Here is a 23356-nt window from a genome sequence, read left to right on the forward strand (position 1 = left end):
CTTCCCCCTTTTGTGTTCGGAGATGAGAAAGGCTGTTACATGACCCAAGAGATAGGAGGTGTCCGGGTACTTCTCTGGTTTCAAGTGCTATTGGGTGCTGCTCTTGAAGTCATGGGGGTGGGAAGGTGGAGGTGGAGGGTTTGGGAATACTAACACTGTTAGTCTGTTTCTAAGTACTGGCTGCCATCAAGGAATTCTGCCATGCAGTTCACCTCTAACTTAAAATGTTTGCTTCTATGAACTGGTTAGCTTTAGATTGATGTGACATTACATTGTAGTTTGTGAAAGTAACATTGAGCTGGGAAGGGTTAATGAACTAAAATTTTAATGCACGTTATTGGCAGTTCAAAACCTCAATTCTTTGTAGTTATGTAATTTTCTTCGTTCATTGTTTTGCATGATACAAAAACCATAATTTTGGATCTGAATGCACAATTTCCTGTTTTTGAACTAGCTTGTGGTATCATAAAGCTTTTAATCTAACTTTTAAAAAGCTAAAAAGCTTCTTAACTTATTGTAAAATTTCACCATCTTTAAAGTATTTTATAATTACTGCTGTCCTTTGATTTGTTTCCATTTATTTCTATTATCTTGCAGCATCTTTTATCCAAATTCTTCTTTCTTATAAATCTTGTAAGTAGGAACCAGAAGCTTCTCCTTAATTGCAGTCATGTTTTTATTTTTTTCATAATTCCATTAAAAAATTTGATTGTCATTGTCTCTTGTAGTTTTTGCACTTGGGAAGAAAAATACTTTTCTGTGTTTTGAATGGGGAAGATTGTTGGCAAAAGCAAATTAATCTGCCTGAATCAGTCCCATTATTTCTGTACACTAGTCTGGTCATGTCATGAATTCCAGGACTTTGCACTAACTGTGTTTTGGCTTTTTTTTTTTTTTAAAGCTTTAAGCTTATTTTTATACAGATTTAGTGTTTGATTTGTATGCATTCTGCATGTAGTGTTTTCCAATTGTATTATTGCTGGGTAGCTTATTCAGGACTAAAAATGGCTCATGGGAAGTTGCATAAAGATTTATGCTTGACTCTGCATTCTATTAAAACTATTATTACAAAATTAAACATTTCATGTAGAGTGATAAAAGATTTCAGAGTGATTTTCAATACACTGTGAAATCTTTTGTTAAAAATAAAAGCAACTTTCAAAGGGCTTCTGTTTCAGTGACAACAAATGACCATGATAATCTTTCTTACCAATCCAATTTTCTGATTTATCAACCTCAAGTTAGCTGCTGTCTGTGGTTGTTAAAATTCATTCTCATTTTGCTTGGTTGGGGGATTCTTTGGTGTGTGTTTTGGAGTTGGGTGGGTGGTGGGAATGCTCTCTCTTCCTCCCTCCCCATTTCTCATCCTTACTTTGCCCTCTCCCTAAAATATATGAACTGGCATGGGCTTGCCCATTTAATTACAATGTCTGTCTGGGGTAATGTGTAAATTGCAGTAGCTGGTTTTTTTTTTTTTTTTTTTAATGTTTAAGAATCATCCTATAGGGAGAGGAAAAAGCAGAATAAATAGTAGAAAAGCCAAATTCTTTATTATATATCTGAGCATCTGAGTACAGATGTATACAAATGTACTCTGCTGATCAAAAGTTCAGTTGACGAATGCTTCTAGTAGAATCTGTTAAACTGTTAATATCACTGCAAATTAATTGTTACTATTTTCAAAGAAGATTTCAGAGAGCCCCTTAAAAATTTAAAGCATAGTTGCCAAACAAGCATTATTGAATTCTATTTAAATAACTATTTAAAGACACCAACACTTGATCTTTGTGTCCAGGGTCCCATGAGCCTATTTGCATATTGACAATTGTAATAACACCGTCCTTTTCTCTCCTCAGCCATTACAACACAAGCTAGCATGGAGTTTCGACGGAAAGGGTCACAAATGTCCACAGACACCATGGTTTCCAATCCTATGTTTGATGCAAGTGAATTTCCTGATAACTATGAAGCAGGAAGAGCTGAGGCTTGTGGGACACTGTGTAGGATTTTTTGTAGCAAGAAGACTGGAGAAGAGATTCTGCCAGCTTATTTATCCAGGTCTTAGAATTTTTTTGTTTATTTTTTCCATTCATATAGTTTTGATAGTGGAACTATTGTAGCATGGCTTGGTAGGCTGAATTGATAAGTAAACATTGGTCTGAAAAACTTGCAAATGTCTGTAAGTAATTGAAACTTTTGCTTGAAATTCTTCCATTTTGTCTACCTCATCAAATTTGGTAAAGATCCTTAAGATGCTTTTTATTTTAGAAGTATTGTTTATTTCATCATATTTGACTTTTATTTATTCATGGAGAGATTTGGAAGGATCACACTAATTAAACTTTTAGCACAGTATTAGGCATTACAGACGGTCCAGAAAAGTTAGCTGTAAATCCGGCCTCTGAGGAACTTATTTTCTCAAGTGAGCAAAGAAAGCCATGGACACAAATGACAATGATCCAAAGGTAATAGGAAGTTGGTAGGAGAGAGTCAGAGATAAAGTGCTAGGGGCATTCAGAAGAAGCAGTATCTACTTACCTCAGGGGTTCAGGAAAGAGTTACAGAGGATGGGATGATTGTGCTAGACCTGACAAGGACAGGTAGTATTTAGAGTATGTTCGCAGGTTGGCTAGAGTCCTCTTACTCACACCTGTGACTTCAGTCATCTCTCTGAGTGGCTCTGCCAGCCATTCAGTTGCTCAGGTCAGAGGCTAACAGTCCATTGAGACTCTTCTCCCTCTGTTTCTTTAGATGGTGAACCAACTCCTGCCTTTCTGCTACTTAACCCTCTTTCTAATCTCTCCACTCTGTCCTAACCATGACATTTCAGACCTTGTCACCGTTTCCTAAATTAACTTGTGGTGGCCTCCTATTTTTCTTGATTCTAATTTGCTTTCTTTGGCTGATCTTTCACCTCGCTGCTAAAGCGATCAGCAAGAGCATTCAGGTGTCTTTGTACCTGCTAGATTCTCAGGAGAGAGGATTAAATTGAATCAGAGAGAACCAAGTGCAGAATCACATAGGCCTGAAACAGAATGGTACATGCAGAGAACTAATCAGGGGTATCTTAATAATAGGCTCTTCGCTTTTTTTTTTTTTAATGTGTATTTATTTTTGAGAGAAAGAGAGACAAAAGAGGAGCAGGGGAGAGGTAAAGAGAGAGGTAGACACAGAATCCAAAGCAGGCTCCAGGTTCTCAGCTGTCAGCACAGCTGTCAGCTGCGAGCCTGATGTGGGGCTTGAACTCAGGAACCGATCATGAGATCATGACCAGAGCTAAAGTTGGACACTTAACTGACAGAGCCACCCAGGCGCCCCAGGCTCTTGGCTTTAAGTAACAGGAAACCCCTCTGCTGTTCAAAAGTGTGATTTAAGCAAAATAGGAATGAGAAATTGCGCCATTTAATACATTCTACGGTCAGGATCTGCATCAGGGCCTTGCAAAGGGCAGGGACCAGGAACTAGAAAATGTTCAAGGAACAAAAACAATTTTTTTCCTGTTTGTCTTCTTGGTCTCCCAGAATTTCTTCTTTCTTTTCTGTAGATTATTTTCTTATGTTTCAATGTCCTTCTGAGTTCCCAAGTCTAAAGCTTTGGTCTAGGTGACCAGGAGGGCCAGTTAGCATCGCTGAAGCCTAATTTCAGATTCCTGGGAAAAAGGATCTGATTAATTAGGTGTGTACCTCTTGTCTAGTCAGCTACAGCTGTGAGGGTGAGTCACATGTGCTGAAGCTCCTCCTTTGTGGTGGGGGCATAGTCTCAGGAGGGAGACTATGGGTTGGGAATAGTACCAGTAGTGATAAGGTTATGATCATGAGCTTTCTGTCTGGCCCATAAAACTGGATAGATGGTAGTGTGACCAACCAAAGGGGCAGATTTGTGAGAGGGCAGATGATGAACTTAGTTATGAATCTGTTGAGTTTGAGATGCCTGTGGGATATTAATCAACAAATAATTAAGTTCCTACTATGGGCCAGACACTGTGCATAGAAAATACTGGGGTAATCAGTACATGTCGGTAATGAATAATTGGACATGACCTGCCTATAGGCATCCACACACTTTTGGCTAACAGGTCTGGGCTCAGTTGAGAGGCATGGGCTAGAGACTGATTTGATTATATTCTGTGGCTTAAAACCAGGCTAGTATGAGAGAGAGCTTAGAGAGTGGATGGAGCTTGGCAGTTTGATGGCCACCAGCATAGGAGGCAGGTGGAGTAGGAGTCTGTTAGAGAAACGGCTACAGTGGTCAGAGAAGGAAAGGAAGAAAGGAGTCTATTAAAGTGTTGAATACTTTCAAAAGGCAGAGTAAGTTATGACTTAGACATGTCTTTTGGATTTAGCACTTGGGATGCTGTATGGTTTTCACTGAGCTCAAGGAAGAGAAGCTAGACTGAAATGTGTTGAGGAGTGACCAGGAGGTGAGGAAGTTGTTTCCAAAGAGTTTTGTAGAGAAAAGTACCTCATGGTAGTGGAAGAGTTTACCAATATAGTTGCTACTGAATTATAGAAGATTGAATACCTAGTTGATTAGGTGTTAGAGGAGGGGACTAAAAGAAGGTAACTGCAGGTATATTCCTAAAAGGAGTCTTATTCCAGACTCCCCTCCGTGTCACGGTGAATGAAGGGCTGAATGAGGAGGTTTCTTTGTTTCATTGTCCCCCCAGAAAAGATGGCGAAGGCAAGAAAGACATAATGCATACTTTTCTCTTTTTCTTTAGGAATTGGATAATATTGTAAAACTTTACTGACCTGGAATTCAGTTCACTAATTCCTCTAGTTTATTAACAATTACTGTAGCCATTAGTTTTGTTTTGGTTGCTTCATTTGCAGGCACCTGTAACTTTGAGTTGCAAGGCTTAAAACTTCAAGAAGGTGTAAGAGACATGAATTTTTTTTTTCATTAGGAAAGGTATTTTGGTTCTTAGTATATTTGCTTTTGAATTGTTCTAACTGCAGTAATACCTTTTAAGGATAGCAGTAGTGAAGAGTGGAAATAGACTTTCAGATGACTATGTAGAAAATTTAATAATTATGAAAATAACTGATCAGCAGTTTGTTTAAAATTTTTTTCTTGCTTTCCTAGATTTTACATGCTTTTAATTCAAGGTTTGCAGATAAATGATTATGTGTGCCATCCTGTCTTGGCCAGCGTTATTCTAAACTCCCCTCCTTTGTTCTGCTGTGACTTGAAAGGGATTGATGTTGTGGTTCCTTACTTTATTTCAGCTCTTGAAACCATTTTGCCTGACAGGTAAGCTATCATTCTATACTAGCATGTCACTTGTTGGGTTTGGCCTGGTCTGTTTTGGTGTTTCCTCCCCACTTTCCTGATTTATCTTGTGCTGTTGTCTTCATAGCCCAAAGGAACTCCGGTCACATTACATGGGCACAGAGCATCCAGATACACCTCATCCCTGAATTCATTCACTTCTGATTTGTCTGTGGGCATGTTGAATTCTTTTTGCCCTGGTCTGGAGGGCTAAGAACAACTCCAGCCCAGAGGTCCTACTTTTATAGAGAACGTCCTACATTTAAAATCAATCAGTCAGATTCTAGTTTAATTCTGTAACAGTTTAACATAGAAATTCACACACACACACTGCAGAAAATAAACTCAGGGGAAAGTAGTTACTGCATTCTTTATGAAACCAAACCCAGTGCTTCTATTGTGAAAAATTAACATGTATATTTGGCAATAGCTAAAAACATACATTGGTTTAGAAATACCAATAGCTTTTCTTTCTTTTTTCTTTCTTGGCAGAGAACTCTCAAAATTCAAAAGCTATGTAAATCCAACAGAATTGAGAAGATCTTCCATTAATATCCTACTTTCTTTGTTGCCCCTCCCTCATCATTTTGGCACAGTCAAATCTGAGGTAATGTTTTATTAAAGTTTTTTATATTCTGCATTCTATTTTGTGTGCTTATTCAAGTCAAATTGTATTTTAAAAATGAACATGAGCTTTTTAAGACTTTTCTCAGGAATGCCTGGCTGACTCAGTTGGTGGAGCATGCAACTCTTGATCTGGGGTTGTGAGTTAGAGCCTCACATTGGATGTAGAGATTACCTAAATAAAGAAAATAATGAAATCTTAAAAAAAAGAAAACCCAACTGAAATTATTTCTGTTGAATCGACAAAGTTGATTGTTGTGGTATTTCTTCCGTTCATCAACCACCATGCCTTGGTCTACCATCTCAAAGGGTGATGGGCTAGTGACAGCCAGCAGAAATGCTGTTAGGGTTTCACACATACTGTGTGAGTTAGCACCAGACTTAGCACAGTGGCTCATGTCTTAGAGTGAAGGCCTTGGTTGTTAGACTCATCTCTTTTTCCACCTTAGCAGTTACCACATGGGTATAGTGCACCATAGTAGTCGATGTCGAATATTATTTGTTTCTTCCGTAGGTGGTCCTGGAAGGAAAGTTTAGTAATGATGACAGCTCTTCATATGATAAACCAATAACTTTTTTGTCCCTGAAGTTGAGACTTGTGAATATACTAATAGGTGCCTTGCAAACGGAAACGGACCCCAACAACACTCAAATGATACTAGGTTTGTGTTTACAAAATTTTTTTAAGTGAACCCAGTCATGCTGAGGCTGCAGGGGTCAGTGATGGGAACTGAAGCCTAATATAGCTCCTCTGAATACTTATTCTGAATCAGAGGCAGAATTGTTTGCTTTTATATGTGAAAAGGTTTAAAGGGGAGAGATGAGGGAAAGGGAAAGGATTACAGTTGTCCTCGTGGGTCATTTTTGCTTAGTTTTATTTGTGTTATTTTGTTATTTCCCTCTTGCCTTTCCCCTCTCCTCTTCTCTCCTTTTCCCTCCTTCCTCCCTTTTCCTCTCTTTTCTTTCCTTCCTGCCCTTCTTAAATCTGTGTTTTCCTCTTCCTCTTGCCCATTATGTCCGTGTAGAGTTGGGTATAATTCTGGAAGCCATGTAAGAACCGTGCCAGTAAGAAACTGAGGAGTAGCTGTTGCTGTGTGTCCTTCCTTTTTCCTTAATGTTTTCTTTTGGTCTCCTGAGCATACTGATTCTCTTTTAAATGGCCTCTCATCATTATGGCCACTGACATATTATAAGCGCTCATTATTTTCCAACTTGATTACTACAGCTGTCTCTTTCTGGCTTTCATCAAAGCCAAGAGCATGGTCCTAAGTACGGGCATTCTGAGGACAATACTAAAGAACTGATGGCATGGTTTGTATCCTCGAGCAAGTCTTATCACAGAAATTAGAATATCCTCACAGAGTGTCCGATACTAGAAGGCAGAGCTGATTACATGTCTTGTTTAGGGTCTTCAGTGTTGAGCGAAGACACCAAAAGAGCAAGGAAGACTTCAGAGGGGGAAGTGGGAGTTAAATTTGATCTTGTAGGCCAGAATTTAAATAGGCAGAAATGCGGTTAGGATTTCATTTCAAGAGAGGAAGTGTCATGACCAAAGAATTGGTGATTGCAGCAGTAGTGAGAGTGAGTGTTCAGGATGTGTAGTGAGAAAGTGGAATATAAAAGAAAGAATAAATCGTTTTATGTTGGAAAAGAGTTGAAGGAACAGAGGTTAAGTCTCGCTATAAGAGGGCCTCCCAAGTTGTAGTGTTTTAGGTTATTCAAATAGCGTATCATTTGAAATCAGATAATTTTTTTCAGAGTTGATATTTAGTTTTGCTTAACTCTTGTTCTGAAGAGCTCCTTATGTATATTTCAAGGAAGAGACCATTGGTACTCTTGCCATAGATTGGCAAAACTATGTCTGTCCTCTCTTTATCCATTGGGAAAAGAGGACTCCCACACTGGGATGAGAAGCAGTATGTTAGGCTCACCATCTTGTTTCTGGCCTAGGCTTTCTAGAGCTGTAAGTTCCCTGACAGTAAATACAAGCAGCTTGCTTCCGAAGGTGCAGCCATGGCCAAGCCCTGAACCATGGGGCTTTAATCATTCTGAAAAGTGGTCTGGTGTGTGTGTATATGGTACACACACACACACACACACACACACACACACACACACACACACACACACTGGAGTATTACTTGGCAGTCAAAAAGAATGAAATCTTGCCATTTGCAACACTATGGAACTAGAGGATATGATGCTAAGCAAAATTAGCCAGTCAGAGAAAGACAAATATATGACTCACTCCCATGTGGAATTTTAAGATACAAAACAGATGAACACAGGGGGAGGGAAGCAAAAATAACATGAAAACAGGGAGGGGGACAAAACATAAGAGACCCTTAAATATAGAAGACAAACTGAGGGTTGCTGGAGGGGTTATAGATGCGGAGATGGGCTAAATGGCAAGGGGAATTGAGGGAGACACTTGTTGCGATAAGCACTGGTGTCATATGCAGGGGATGAGTCACTGGAATCTACTCCTGAAGTCATTATTGCGCTGTATGCTAACTAACTTGGATGTAAATTAAAAAATTAAAAAGCAGTCTGGCCAGAAAGATACAGCTGTGATTTTATTTTGTTGTTTTTCTTTTATGTCTAAAAGAACAGAATCTGGTTTTAAAGTATTCCATATTTTTCTTAGTTTATATTATCCTTGAAATTGAGATGTTTACATAGTCAGCTAAAATCATATTCTTGTCTCTGCTGTTAATTGAAATATTTTAGCACTCTTGTCATATATTTAAATGCACTCAAAGAATTGTTTTTGCTGTTACAGGGGCCATGTTAAATATTGTTCAAGATTCAGCACTTTTAGAAGCCATTGGTTGCCAGATGGAGATGGTAAGAAGCATACCACGTGTAATTCATCAGAGAATATCAACATCTGATTTTATGTAAATTGCATTCCAAAATATCTTTCTTTGTGATTTTTAAAGACATTTGTAAAGTCAGCTCATTGATTATGAAGGACCCTATTTTAAAATATGTATTTTGAGGTTTCTTACCTTTTAGTGCTTCCTTAACCATTAATCAGATCCCTGAGAGATTCTGCATGAGAGAACTTTCAGGTAGTCACAGTCTTCATTTCCGGACGGTGTCTACTTAAAGCTCTTGACTTCTTTTGCCGTGCTGGTGAACTGGCTTGAAGAATCTAGGGAAAGCCCCTATTCTATCATTCCTTCTATGCCTAGTAGACCTAATGCTGGCTGGAAACAAGCATAGAGTTTATTTTTTTCCATCATCAGCTATTTTTTTGTTTTTTAAGTTTATTTATTTTGAGAGAGAGAGAGAAGGAGGCACATGTGAGCAGGGGAGGGGCAGAGAGAGGGAAAGAGAGAATCCCAAATAGGGTCTGTGCTGTGAGCCTGAAAACAGTAAGATGGTGACCTGAGCTAGAATCAAGAAATGGACACTTAACCAACTGAGCCACCCCTCATCAGCTCTTTTACACCAAAGTTTGAAGGTCCCTCAGAGCACCAATACTTCCAAATTTAGAAAGTTTCCCAGGGACTCCCACTGCTCCCTATTTCTGGCTTTAGGATATGTGAGCCCAGTACCTGGAGTAGAGATAGGAGAGTGGAGAAATTAATGGAGTATACTGGAATGCGATCGGTATATGTAGGATAGGTGATCAAATTATTATTAAGGAAATTATATTCATGTCAGGTAGGTAGCTAATAATAATCAACTGATCTGGATATAATAAATTTTGTCTATATGAGGAAAAATGAGAGAAATCTTTAACAGATACCTTTGTCAGCCTCTGTGCATATGGAAGTACTAACCGTAATATTTCATTGTTTGTGTTCTATGATGTAACTACATTTGAAAGTTACTGTTGTTTATTTGTGTTTTGTTTTTTTAAGATTGTATACCTGTTCTGAGGTTTTGCTTAGGAGGCACTAGGGTGTTTCTTTAAGGATCCAGAGTTACTAGCTATAGAAGTCTAGTGAAGATAGGAAAGGTCCTGGACTGGGCCTTTTTAACAGCAGCAAAGAACACTCCAGAATGGGCAGCCGTAATCATCAGACCCTTTATAACCTTCAGTAGATGGTATCTTTGCAAAAACACAATAGTTTTAATCCCTTGTCAGTTTTTATCCATCAGTTTGTGCTACTTAAATGGCTACTTAGCTATTCCATTTTATCAACATGGCTTTTCATGATGAACCTCTATATATACTTGTCAACTTTGGATATGGACTTCAAATATTTGACTCATTTTTATTTGACTAGGGTGGTGGAGAAAATAACCTGAAGAGTCATAGTCGCACTAATAGTGGTATTAGTTCAGCAAGTGGTGGAAGCACAGAGCCCACAACTCCTGACAGTGAAAGACCTGCTCAGGCCCTCCTGAGGGATTATGGTAAGCCGTGTTTGGTTTTTTGAAATCCAAATTTAATTGAATAACTTTTAATGCCCAGATATATGAAAAAAACAAAATCTTTTTAAACAAAATTTTAATGTTCATGATTTTTTATGTATTTAAGTATAAGAGATTATTAGTCTAAAAGGTCTTTATTATTTTATTTTATTTTTTAATTTTAATTTTATTAGAGAGAGAGAGTGTGTGAGTAGGGGAGATGGGCCAAGGGAGAGAGAAATTTAAGCAGGATCCATGCTCAGTGTGGAGCCTGATATGGGTCTTGATCCCATGACCCTGGGATCATGACCTGAGCTGAAATCAAGAGTCGGATGCTGAACTGCCTGAACCATCCAGGTGCCCCTAAAAGATTTTTTAAAAAGAAAGCATATCTTTTAAAATGAACTCTATAGCTTTTAGTAGCTAATTTTGGGTTATTAGATTTTAGAAATAATTATGGTGGGTTGTCAGGAAGCATTTCTGGATTCTGTACCAGATATTGGTAATATGAAGTCAAATAGGATGTGCTCTCCCTCAGGCTCTATTGCCAGTCAGCCAGCACATCAATTATTGCAGTGTGATAAGACGAGTAATGAAATATACATTAGATGGGAACCTAGAGGAGGACAGTGTCTTTGTGTTTAAAACCTGTATGTTTTACTGTAACTGGTTAGATTTTTCAGTCACATATTTTACGCAAGAGTTAGGAAACATTTGCTAGCTGAGCATTCTATTCAATGATATCCTTTAATCTTGGCAGTTACTTTATGGGTTCTGTGAATTTGTGGGTGCCTTTGTATTTTTATACATAATTATTCGTATTGTATTGAATCTGTGAGTGCCAGTCTGACTTGACTGGAATGAAAGCGAGATCCTTAGACATGAATTTAATTTTTTAATCATCTGGAGAATTCAAGAGCTTAGGAATCCAGGCATGTTTAAGTATCCTTGAGCATGTCAAATACATCAGGTCATTATGAAGTTATTCAACAAATTTAAATACAGCATTTGTAAAGAAGTTATTTAAAATTATTATCTTATTATGTTCATGGATTTAAGTATACCTTAGATAAAATTTTGTTTTTCACGCTTTCTAAAACACTAAAGAATTTTCTGAATTATTGTATGTGTTCTAATATAAATGTTGGAAGTGATTATTGTTTGTTTTAGCATTTTGAACTGGTGTTAGTTCTGCTTGTAATGTTGTAGTTCTTACTAAGAAATCCAGATTTGTGTTAGTGTCGCATGAATGTCTCTCTTTAATGATCATTCCTTTTTCTGTTGTCACTGCCCTCTTTCTGATAGGATCGACAGGTATAATGTCCCTAAAGCTTCTTTCATAATAAAATTCAATTTAATTTGTCCTAATTTATTATTAGCTAAGTAGTAATTACTGTAAGTTTTTAAAAAGTTTTTATTCATTTATTTATTTTGAGAGAGAGAGAGAACAAGTGGGGGAGGGACAGAGGATCCAAAGTGGGCTCTATGCTGACAGCTGAGAGCCTGATGCGGGATTTGAACTCAAGAACCCAAGAACCTGAGCCGAAGTCAGACACTTAACTGACTGAGCCACTCATGTACCCCAGTAATTACTTTTAAAAATGTAGAACTGGAGGCCAAATAAAAACATGGTGACTTGGTTAATTTTTTTTTTTAGAAGTACTAAAGTGGTCTTAGAGAATTAAATGTTAAAATGTGTTTAGAAAGGCATTGCATGTGACTTTTGATAGTTTACACCCTGAAAATAATTTCAGCAGATGCTCTAGGATATTCCTAGCATCTGAGGAGATTCTAAAATGTGAATTCTTTTTTCTATAAAATTCCAAGGAAATAAGGATAGTCTTTTCATTATTTTTTTTTTAAATGTAACTATGAGTAAAGAAATTTTAAGATTTACTTTATTAAAGAATGATATTGAACTGCCAGACCCCAGGGGACGTCTGTGTAAAAGTAGCTGAGCTGGGAGCTAGAAGCTGCTTTGGTCCAGTGTGTGTGCCCTGTGCACCGTTGTTGAGTCAGGCTTGGCGCTGAGACCAGTGGGGTGGGGAGTGTAGCACTGTGTGGGTGCCCGTTGTGCTCACTGTGGCTGCTGTGGTCTGTGCCTGGTGGAATGCTGTGCTTCTTGTTACTAATGCTTAGTTGTTTTCCCTCCCTGTGGGATGTGGCATTGGGGTTATATCCTAGCTCTTAATACAGATTCAGCTGCTGGGCTCCTGATCCGCAGCATTCATCTCGTCACCCAAAGACTCAACTCCCAGTGGCGGCAAGACATGAGCATATCACTGGCAGCTCTCGAGCTCCTCTCTGGCCTGGCAAAGGTGAGGAGAACAGTCGTTTTGTTTTAGCCTGACAGCTTGGGGCCATCATGGTTTATGTCCAAAGTGTGCAGAATTGAGCCTTCAAATGAAGTTTTACAAAGTGAACTTTACTTTTTTAATAAGTTCCAAGAGTGAATTATATTATTGCTGTTAATTTACGGGAAACATTTCAGTACTTTGTATTAATTTGCACATAATAATAGAATGCCTGCTGATTTTTGTGTTTGCTTTATAATACCCTTAAATTTTTAGCATGACATTTTATGCCATTGTAGAGTCATCTAATTTTAATAAATACATGTAAAAATGTGCCTAAATCTCAAAATATTTATGTTGAGTAAAGGAAGCCAGACCCCCTCCTCTCAAAAAAGAGTATAATACTATATGATTTTATGTGTGTAAAACTCTAGAAAATGCAGATTTACCTGTAGTGACAGGAGGTAGATCAATAGTAACCTAGGGATGGGGCATCAAGGAGTGGGAGGAAGGAGTAGCACGGTGCATGAGGATGTTTTGGGGGGTCATTGATACGTCCACTACTTAGGTCGTGGTGATAGTTCACAAGTGTATACTTTGGCCAACATTTATTAAATTTTTAGTGCGATCAGGGGAGGGTCAGAGAGAGAGGGAGACACAGAATCTGAAGCAGGCTCCAGGCTCTGAGCCAGCTGTCAGCACAGATCCCAAGACAGGGCTCGAACCCACGAAACATGATATCATGACCAGTGCCGAAGCCGGCGCTTAACTGACTGAGCCACCCAGGCGCCCCAAATTTTTCACTTTAAATATGTGTGGTTTCCTGTATGTTAATTATACCTCTGAGCATGTACATAGAACTTCGTAGATGTAGAGCATTACTATTGGGTTGGGTAAGGGCTTCAGAAATGTGCACGTATTCCATTGCCAGCTATTCTTATGATATCTGACAGTGATGAATAGGTACACTCCAGGAGTTTAGATTTTAGATTAGGCAGTGAAAAAATATGCTAAAATGAAATACTATTTTAGAGTTTGAACAATGCCCTCTGATTTTATAAAGTATTATGTGATGAATCTGAAATATTCTGTTCCTCTGCATAAATACTATCTTAAAAAGCAAGGCTTTCTGTGGTATATCACAGAGTCAGAAAGGCTGGGCTACAGTGCAGCTACTTTGAAATTGGTCCAGTGGGTCCTGGCTAACAGTATTCCCCATATGAATATGCTCAGGTGAAGGTGATGGTGGACTCTGGAGACCGGAAGCGAGCCATCAGTTCCGTGTGCAGCTACATTGTGTACCAGTGTAGTCGGCCAGCTCCTCTTCACTCCCGGGATCTGCACTCCATGATAGTAGCAGCTTTTCAGTGTCTCTGTGTCTGGCTGACAGAGCACCCCGATATGCTTGATGAAAAGGTTAGTTCACTAGATCTCCTTTTTATTTTTTTCTTAAGAGAGAGCACGTGCATATGCACTGCTTGCACATGAGCTGGGGAGAAAAGGAGAGGGAAAGAGAGAATGTTAAGCAGGTTCCATACCTAGCGCTCAGCCTGACACAGGGCTTGAACTCATGACCATAAGAACATGAGCCGGACACTTAACTGACTGAGCCACCTGGGCACCCCAACTTTACTAGATCTTAAAACAGAAAGAAGAAACAAAAATGTGTGCTGGGAGAATCCCTCTTAAGTGAGAATCTTTAAATACAGTGTTGCATACTTCATTTATTTATTTATTTATTTATTTATTTTTAAGGAAATTTTTTTTCTTTAATTTTTAAAAAATGTTTTATGTATTTTTGAGAGACAGAGAGAACGTGAGCAGGGAAGGGTCAGAGAGAGAGGGAGACACAGAATCCAAAGACAGGCTCCAGGCTCTGAGCTAGCTGTCAGCACAGAGCCCGACACGGGGCTCGAATCCATGAACTGTGAGATCATGACCTGAGCCAAAGTTGGACGCTTAACTGACTGAGCCACCCAGTTGCCCCTAATATTGCATACTTTAAACTGAATATCAATGTAGTATTTCAGTAGAACACTTTTTCTTTTGAGCACAACTCAAAAATTGTCTTCATGCTTATATATGGTTGCAAATTAACCCATAGAAAAGTTTGTTGTTTTTGATTTTTTAACATTTATTTATTGTCGAGAGAGAGAGAGCACGAGCAGAGAGAGAGACACACACAGAATCTGAAGCAGGCTCCAGGCTCTGAGCTGTCAGCACAGAACCCAATTCAGGGCTTGAACTCATAAACTGAGATTGTGACCTGAGCCGAAGTCGGATGCTTAACTGACTGAGCCACCCAGGTGCTCCGAAAAGTTCTTTTGAAAGATGTAGCTTTCACCTCTTTGATCTTGGCTGCAGCAACTTTTTACTTGACATGTCTTCAAAGGCAGGGGAAATAGAAGCAAAAATGAACTATTGGGATGTCATCAAGATAAAAAGTTTCTGCACAGCAAAGGAAACAGACAACAAAACTTAAAGGTACCCAATGGAATGGGAGAAGATATTTGCAAATGACATGTCGAATAAGGGGTTTGTATCTAAAATTATAATAAAGAACTTACCAAACTCAACACCCAAGAAACAAATAATCCAGTGAAGAAATGGGCAGAAGACATGAATAGACACTTTTCCGAAGAAGACATCCAGATGGCTAACAGACACAAGAAAAGATGTTAAACATTGCTCATCATCAGGGAAATACAAATCAAAACCATTGAGATACCACCTCACACTGGTCAAAATGGCTAAAATTAACTCAAAAAACAATAGTTGTTGATGAGGATGTGGAGAAAGGGGAACCTTCTTGCACTACTTATGAGAATGCAAACTGGGGTGCAGCCACTCTGGAAAACAGTGTGGAGGTTCCTCAAAAAATTAAAAATAGGACTATCCTACAACCCAGCAGTAGCACCACTAGGAATTTATCCAAAGGATACTGGAGTGCTGATTCATAGGGGCACATGTACCCCAATGTTTATAGCAACGCTGTCAACAATGGCCATATTATAGAAAGAGCCCAACTGTCCATCAACTGATTAACAGATAAAGAAGATGTGGTATATAGATATATAATGGAATACTACTTGGTGATGACAAAGAATGAAATCCTGTCATTTGCAACAACGTGGATGGAACTGGAGGGTATTATGCTAAGTGAAATAAGTCAGTCAGAGAAAGACAGATATATATTTTCACTCATATGTGGCATTTGAGAAACTTAATAGAAGACCATAGGGGAAGGGACAGGGGAAAAAGTTATAAACAGAGAGGGAAGCAAACCATAAGAGACTCTTAAATACAGAGAACAAACTCTAAGGGTTGTTGAGGGTGGAGAGTTGGGGGAGGGCAGGGAAAATGGGTAATGGCCATTGAGGACAGCATTGTTGGGATGAGCACTAGGTGTTGTATGCAAGTGATGAATCATGGGAATCTGCTCCAAAAGCCGAGACTACACTCTATACACTGTGTGTTAGTTAACTTGACAATAAATTATAAAATAAGTAAATAAATAAATAAAGCCAAGACTACATTCTCTATACACGGTATGTTAGTTAACCTGACAAATTATAAAATAACTAAACATTAAAAAAAAAAAAGACTCTTGATCTCAGCCCACGTCTTGATCTCAGGGTCTTGAGTTCAAGCCTCATGCTGGGCTCTAAGCTAAGCATGAAGCTGTGAAGCCTACTTAAAAAAATTCATTTCACACATGTTTTCCATTTTCGAGTAGGCATCGATATGTAGGCTGATTTTCCTTGCCATTGTTCCATGTAATTCTTTCCTTACATGGGAGGCAGGCGATTATCAAGAATTCATAGTATAAATAAGAGATATGAGGCTTCTTGAATATTTTTGGGGAGCTTTTTGTAGTTTTTAAAATAATACTGTTGATTAAATCTTAGTTATTTTTATTTAACTAACTAGTTCTTTTTGCAAGAGAGAGTGTGAGTGGGGGCATAGAGTGGGACAGAGGATCTAAAGCAGGTGTGTGCTGACAGCAGTAAGCCGGATGCAGGGCTCGAACTCATGAACCATGAGATTATGACCTGAACTGGAGTCAGATGCTCACCCTACTGAGCCTCACAGGTGCCCCAAACCTTAGTTATTTTCATTATGGCTTCTAAAGTTATGATACCAGATTTTGCTTAAAAATGTCAGTAACTGATGAATTTTCTTTTGGATAATCTGATGTGTCTTAAACCACCCTAGGTTTAACTGAATTACTGTTCTGTCTCTTTAGCTTTCATAATTTTATAGTGTGGTAATTTTACAAGAATTGTGACTGATAAAGTTGTATTGAATTTATCATTACTTACTATCTAACTCTGAACACTGAAATTCAGTTCTTTAAAGAGAAATTTGGGGGAGGGCAAAGTTTATTATTGTGAAATTAATATCCACCTATGAAAGCGAGAAAGAAACTGGAGCTTGTCAGCCAAGTACCACCACTATTAGTATTTTGGTGTATTTCCCTGTCTTCTCAGGTGTATTACAAAAACTGATCTGCCTTTCTGCTTCTAGGATTGTCTTAAGGAAGTATTGGAGATTGTGGAACTGGGAATTTCAGGAAGTAAGTCCAAGAACAGTGAGCAAGAGGTCAAGTACAAAGGAGATAAGGAGCCAAACCCTGCATCTATGAGGGTAAAGGATGCTGCTGAAGCCACCCTAACATGGTATGAAAGTGACTGCACAGAGGCTGTGCCTAGGAATTACAATGGGGTCAGCTGTGATCCCTGTTGTTTCTTCTCCTCCCAAGTTGTTCAGCATTAAGTGATGCAACTTCTCAGGATACTTTTTCTCTAGACATAAAATGGAAAGGAAAAACTTGTTTTGGGGGACCAAAAGAAACCAGGAACATGGGGCTGAGAGTGTGGGTTCATCTTTTTCTGTGCTAGTTGGCATTAATTGAAGTCATACCATGTTAGAGCTAGAAAGGATCTCAGAGAGCCTTACTCACCTCTTCACTTTGGTGCCTGAGTCCTAAGAAGGGACCTGCCTGTGGTCTCCTGCTTCTTAGCTCAGTAGTCTGTACTCTGTTACATTTATAGTACGTATTACAAGTTCATTCAGTCAAGGCTTATGAGCTCGCTCTTCTGAACTTATAATAGGATTGTAAAGATAAATCAGATTCAGTCACCATCCTCCAAAGAGTGTCTTGTCCAAAAGGGAAGATAAGAGATGAGCACAGTAGCTATGATATTAAGTGGAGAATAAGTGCTGCAGGAGATGAGGTATAATAAAATGCTGGAAGGAGAAAATGAGCACTTCCAGATAAGGGGAAATCAAGGATTTCTAGACAAGATGACACTGAACTTGACGTTCACGGGATGGGTGAAGAAGTTTCACCAAAAGCCAGATACAGAGTGGTTAAGAAGGCAGCAAGAGATTTCTTTTGTAATCATTTTGGCAGTGAAGGGATGGAGACAGGTCAGAACCTTAGAAAAATAGCAGAGATTGCTGAGTAAGTTTACATTAGCTGATAAGTAAGGGGAGTGGAAGAAGGGAAGGAAGGTAGTTTAGGCACATTTATGGATTGAAGGGAAGAGTTAGGTGGGGAAGATTAGACTCACAGTACAGATGGAAAGATGGAGCCTATGAAAAGGTAAGTGTAGATGAAGACCCAGAAAACATAAAAGGAGGAAGGAGAATGTCAAGTCAGTCTGGGTTGACTCATCTTGGTCTTCTTAATAAAGTGGTAGGCAAGACTACTTGCAGATTTGTATGTAGATCAGCCCTTACCAAGATTCCAGAATCTTTTTAGTGATCTGCTCATAACTTGGGGCAGGCACAGTAAAGTTGGATTTATTTCTCTTCCTCATGAGCTTCGGTCATTTAGTACATATTTAGAAGCATGCATGCTTTCGTTTAGTCCTGCTCACTGTGTTAGCTGGGCTTCCAGTGCACTTCTGGAGATTTGGTTAATAGCTAGAAGATCAGAAAAATGGGCATGCAGCTGTTTAAGCCTGTACTTACACAGACTGTACTGTGTTCAGAGGGAAGACCATATCAGAGGTGGGATAGACTGAACTGAGCGTTGATGTGTGCCCGCAAGTGTAAGAAGGATATGGAGAGAAAGGGGAAGAACATTTCTTTTTCGGAACTCTGTATCATACAAAAGTCAGTTTGCTGCAATCCTGGCCTGGGTAGGGCATTCCTAGGAGAGTATGATGGGCAGTGAGCATTGGACATATGCTCAGAATGAGGAGTGAACCCTGGGATGCTTCTGGAAAGCCTACCCAGTGGTTATCTAGGTGGCTCATCTCTTTCATCTGCAGCTGTCTTGTCTCTGCTGGCAGCTCCACAAATGGTATTTCCAGTTCCCAGTCTTGAAGAGTGCCCTGAAGAGTACTGTCATCATGAAACCTGTCCCAAACCAAATCTCTTCGTTGCCTCAAAATTACTGCTTTATGTCAGTATCACTGCTGTTTTTTGGCTACGTAAACACAGACTTTTGACTTTTTTCCTGATTTATTTCTGCTTTATCTGTCATTCCCCATATGAAGCCAGTGACTGAGTCCAGTAGACTTTACTTTGGAAGTATTTCTTCTGTCCCTTCTGACCTCAGCATCCTAGTCTAGGCTCTTCTCACTTCTTGCCTAATTTCTATGTTTTTAATCTCACACTCTCTGTTCATCTTGCATTCCATTTTTGAACTCATCATCCTTAGGCCCCCTTTTTTTCCTGCTGCCTGAGTGGCTGAAAACTGAATAGATCTCTGTTTCCTGCCATGTTGTCTGAACTTGTGTGATTGTCAAGGCCCTCCTATTTCTGTCCCCACTCAACACTGAGCTTTCCCAGCACATCTCTTCTGCCGTAATAGACTCTGGCAGGCCAGTTGTGGCTGTGAACTGGGCATGTTCTTACCTGTCTCTGTGTATTCCCTGGGTTTCAGGACTTCCTTCTTTTCCCCTCTGTCACATCCTTCACTGTTCAGTGCCCACATAAAATCTAGCCACCTCCATGGGACCTTCTTTGGTTATTATGCTTTTGAATGATGACTTCTGTGCTCATTCAGTCAGACCCAACTGCACAGCATGGAATTCTATATTGTGATGATTGTATCTGGTTATATTTGATACATGCCAGTGTTGTCTCCCCAACTTGGGTAGAAAACACATTTCCTTCTTTAACACTTCTCACAATGCTGAGAATAGTAGGCAGTTATGAAGTGTAGATGGGCTAGTTGGGTGTTTTCCCCTTAGTGTACTAATACAAAATCAGAATTAGGACTCTCGTAAGTCATTTTGGCAGCCCCTCTGCTTAAGCAACTTATAAGGTATACCATGTTATTTAGCCTCTAATTTAGTGATAGTCTAACCCCTAAGGTTCCCATTGCATTTTTATTTTTAAAAATTTGATGTTTACATTGAACTGAACTGAACTCTCTCCCACTTTAGCTTCTACCCATTGGTTCTAATTCAAACTTTTGATAGTGGAATCCTGTTTCCAGGCAGTAATGATGTCTGAAGATAATGCTTATGAAGATGGTGATTCATTTCTGCCAGTACTTTAAGCTGTTTGTTATTTGACAGAGATTCAAGTACCTTTATCATCCTGATCACTCTTTTCTCAGTGGGGTGGGTTCAGGTTTGACTCAGTACCTCTTAAAAGCGGTTTGTTGAGTAAAATATTCTAGATGAGGGTGGATGATCTTTACACACCATAGGATATTATATTTTCATTAAAATGTACTTGGAGACTGCATTGGGTTTTTGAAACTTGATGATTTGGGTAAAGTCAACTAAAATTAGAGTCTTTCACATGTTTATTTTTTGTCTGCTTTTCTCGTCCTGTACTTATTTGTTTGGGGGTATTCTGTATGTACAGAACTTTACCTTTAGACCTGAGATCTCTTCATGTAAGGTTTACCTCATTATTTGGATCCCAACTCTTCCTCTGACATACTAACTCTGTAGCTGAACTTTTGGTCAACTGCAGATTTAATGAGCCTGCTCTGTGTGTCCTAATCAAAGACACTGATGAAAATATTGAACAGAATAGACTCACAAACCACATTATCAGAGATTTCCATTCAGGTTGGGATTTTTTAATGTTCTCTACGAGTTTATCATGAAACACTGTCAAGTACATGTCTTGATTTCAGAGACATTTCTCCCCCTTTCAAGTCTAGTCACTGTCAAGAAGAGAAGATGTGGTTAGGCTGGTATGATTTGATCTTAGTAACCTGTTCCCTTGAATCTTGCACGGAATATGACAAACTCCCCCCAGGCTCCATATATTTTGTGACTTCCATCTCTGTCCCATAAACCAAAGAAAACCAAAGTTACATTTTACTATTTCTGGTCTGCTGGTATTTCACCTGTTTCCCACAATTCCTTAGAGGCTTGAGCTCACCATCGGATTCTCCTGGTTTTTGAAATTTTTAGACAATTCTCCTAAGAGAAGAGAACATGGATGGAAAACATCTGCTGAGCAGTGTTGCCTTCCATTGTCAGAGATATTTGGGTTCAGGTACTAGAAAGAAAGGGCAAGGGAGAGACTACTACTCAAGGGACAAGATGACAAAAATGGTGTTGGGGAGTATTCATTTTCTAAATGAGGTACATATAAAGGGTCAGGTGATATTAGGACCACAAGGTAAAATCTTTATGTTTTCATTAAAAGATACTTTCTCTTTGAGCTTCAGTTGTCTAATTATAAAGTGGGAACAACGTACTTATCTTATAGGCTTGTTTTGATAGCTAAATAAAAGAATGTGTGTAAAGTGCTTCGACCAGTGCCTCATGGTGAGTGTCATATAGAAGTTATTGTTATTAATTGAATGTATTCAGAAATCTCTAGGGATATAAACATTTCTGAATGTTAAGGCTTGTCAGTTGAATTCCAATTTATGAAGCATTTTTTTCTTAATAGATTCTAATTTAATAATTACAGTAGTTCTGTGAGATGTACTATTAGTGCCTCCAATCTGATCTATAAAATGAGGATAATGTCTGCTCAGGGCCACACAGTGAGAGGGCAGCAGGCCCTGGTTTCTAGTTGTTTAACCACTTATCACATCTGAGCCTGAATTTCCTCATCTGAAAAGTTGAGGTTTGGCTGGTCTTTGGGTCCTTTCTTAGGTCTAGAATGCTTTAGCTAGCATAATTCCAAAACCTGGAGCGCATAACAGTTTTTAAACATATCTATTTTTTAATTTTTTCATGTTTTACTTATTTTTGAGAGAGAGAGAGACAGGGAGACACAGACTCCAAAGACAGGCTCTAGGCTCTGAGCTAGCTGTCAGCACAGAGCCTGTCGAGGGACTCGAACCCACGGACCATGAGATCATGACCTGAGCCAAAGCCAGATGCTCAACTGATGAGCCACCCCAGCACCCCTTACATATATCTTTAGGAGCTCCATGATTTGGAAATATGGTTGTCAGGATCCCTGGGTAGCAAGCTCTGAGAGAAATTTCCTTACAGGAAGTTTATTGGAAAATGTTTTAGGATCAGTCCCTTGGGAGAGAGCAAGAAGCAGGACTGAGCAGAGGGAAGGACTATATGAGTACAGGTGCAGCAAAGAGCTCTGGGGCCGGGTTGGCCCTTCAGAGTTCTCTCAAGTTAGGGCCTGAGGGCTGGGGCTTTGTACTCCCACACTGCCCTTGCCCTTTTGCTGGCTGTGGGGCTGTCCTCGGACAAAGCTATGATTCTGAGTGAGCTGGTTCTTGTTGGCTGACAGCAAGTCCTGGAGAGGGACTCTCACCTGAAAGTGGTGGCCACCATGTCTGCATCTGGGGGATTGGATCTTTCCATCTTGGGAGGCAGGGCAGCACACCACGGCACCCACCCCAGGGAGTGACTCTGACTTGCAGAGAGGAAGTGTGGCTGTGGTCACTTAACAGAGCAGAAGGACACATCGATGCATGAGGTAAACATGATTTTGCTTTGGGGATTAACTCTTATCTTTTGCATTCTCCATAGTATTATGCAGTTGCTCGGCGCATTTCCTTCACCCAGTGGTCCCGCTTCTCCTTGTAGTCTGGTGAATGAGACCACTTTGATCAAGTACTCCAGGCTGCCAACCATAAATAAGCATAGTTTCCGGTACTTTGTCTTGGATAATAGTGTCATCCTGGCAATGCTGGAGCAACCTCTTGGAAATGAACAGAGTAAGTTCTAGCATGTTGGGCTTTCTCCACTGCTAAATCACCGTGTTCTAGCACACTGCTAGTAGGCTGCTTCCAGGGTCAGGGACCTGTAGTTGCAGGAGCAACTGCAAATTCACAGCAACTTTGCATTTGTCAGAAGATCTTCTATCTATGTGATAATAGTGACTGAAAAGTAGAGGGTCAGAAAATAAAATATGCATATTAAATAGAATCTTTTAGAGGCTCTTTTATGTATCTGAAATACTAGAACTAAATTAGTTCTACAAAAAGTTTGCTTTACTAGGATATTTTCTCTTGTTTACCATGTATAAAAATTACTATTACTCTTGTTGACTTTGGATCCTGCCCTTCTCCTCTTTTGGCCCTCACTCGCATTGTTCTATTTCAGTTAATGATGCTACCCAAACAGGCTGGAAATTTGAGGAGTCCTCTTGGCCTGCTCCTTCCTGTTTCTCCCTTACATAACTCGTATCCAGTTGCCCAGTGACTCTTGAATCTTTTTTCTCTGCCTCCGTCCCAGTGCATCCAAATGTAGGGCATTATTATTTCTTACTGAGATTATTGCAGTTGCTTCCTACCTGGTCTCATCCCCCTCCTTCCGGCTCCAAAATGTGTTACCCTTACCTCCATCCTACTTGCTGCCACCATTGTATTCTTTCTCACATATGGATCTGACCAT

The 23356-nt window shown here is 39.4% G+C and overlaps 1 protein-coding gene across 3 annotated transcripts in view; it reads left to right on the plus strand.

Moving 5' to 3' along the window:
* The window catches only part of RALGAPB (Ral GTPase activating protein non-catalytic beta subunit), an 88808-nt gene that overhangs the window by 34112 nt on the left and 31340 nt on the right, over positions 1-23356 (plus strand). Inside the window, exons 11-21 of one of the 3 annotated variants that reach the window (XM_029919306.1) lie at positions 1857-2058; positions 5086-5253; positions 5764-5878; positions 6410-6557; positions 8678-8742; positions 10137-10266; positions 11569-11577; positions 12448-12581; positions 13791-13973; positions 17085-17236; positions 22490-22677. In XM_029919306.1, the coding sequence (XP_029775166.1) occupies positions 1857-2058; positions 5086-5253; positions 5764-5878; positions 6410-6557; positions 8678-8742; positions 10137-10266; positions 11569-11577; positions 12448-12581; positions 13791-13973; positions 17085-17236; positions 22490-22677 (1494 nt within the window). The remainder of the gene's footprint in view (positions 1-1856; positions 2059-5085; positions 5254-5763; positions 5879-6409; positions 6558-8677; positions 8743-10136; positions 10267-11568; positions 11578-12447; positions 12582-13790; positions 13974-17084; positions 17237-22489; positions 22678-23356) is intronic. The other 2 variants (XM_029919307.1, XM_029919308.1) reach the window with 2 other exon arrangements.

The sequence above is a fragment of the Suricata suricatta genome, chromosome 12 (genome assembly GCF_006229205.1).
Source record: "Suricata suricatta isolate VVHF042 chromosome 12, meerkat_22Aug2017_6uvM2_HiC, whole genome shotgun sequence".
Taxonomy (NCBI): Eukaryota; Metazoa; Chordata; class Mammalia; order Carnivora; family Herpestidae; genus Suricata; species Suricata suricatta.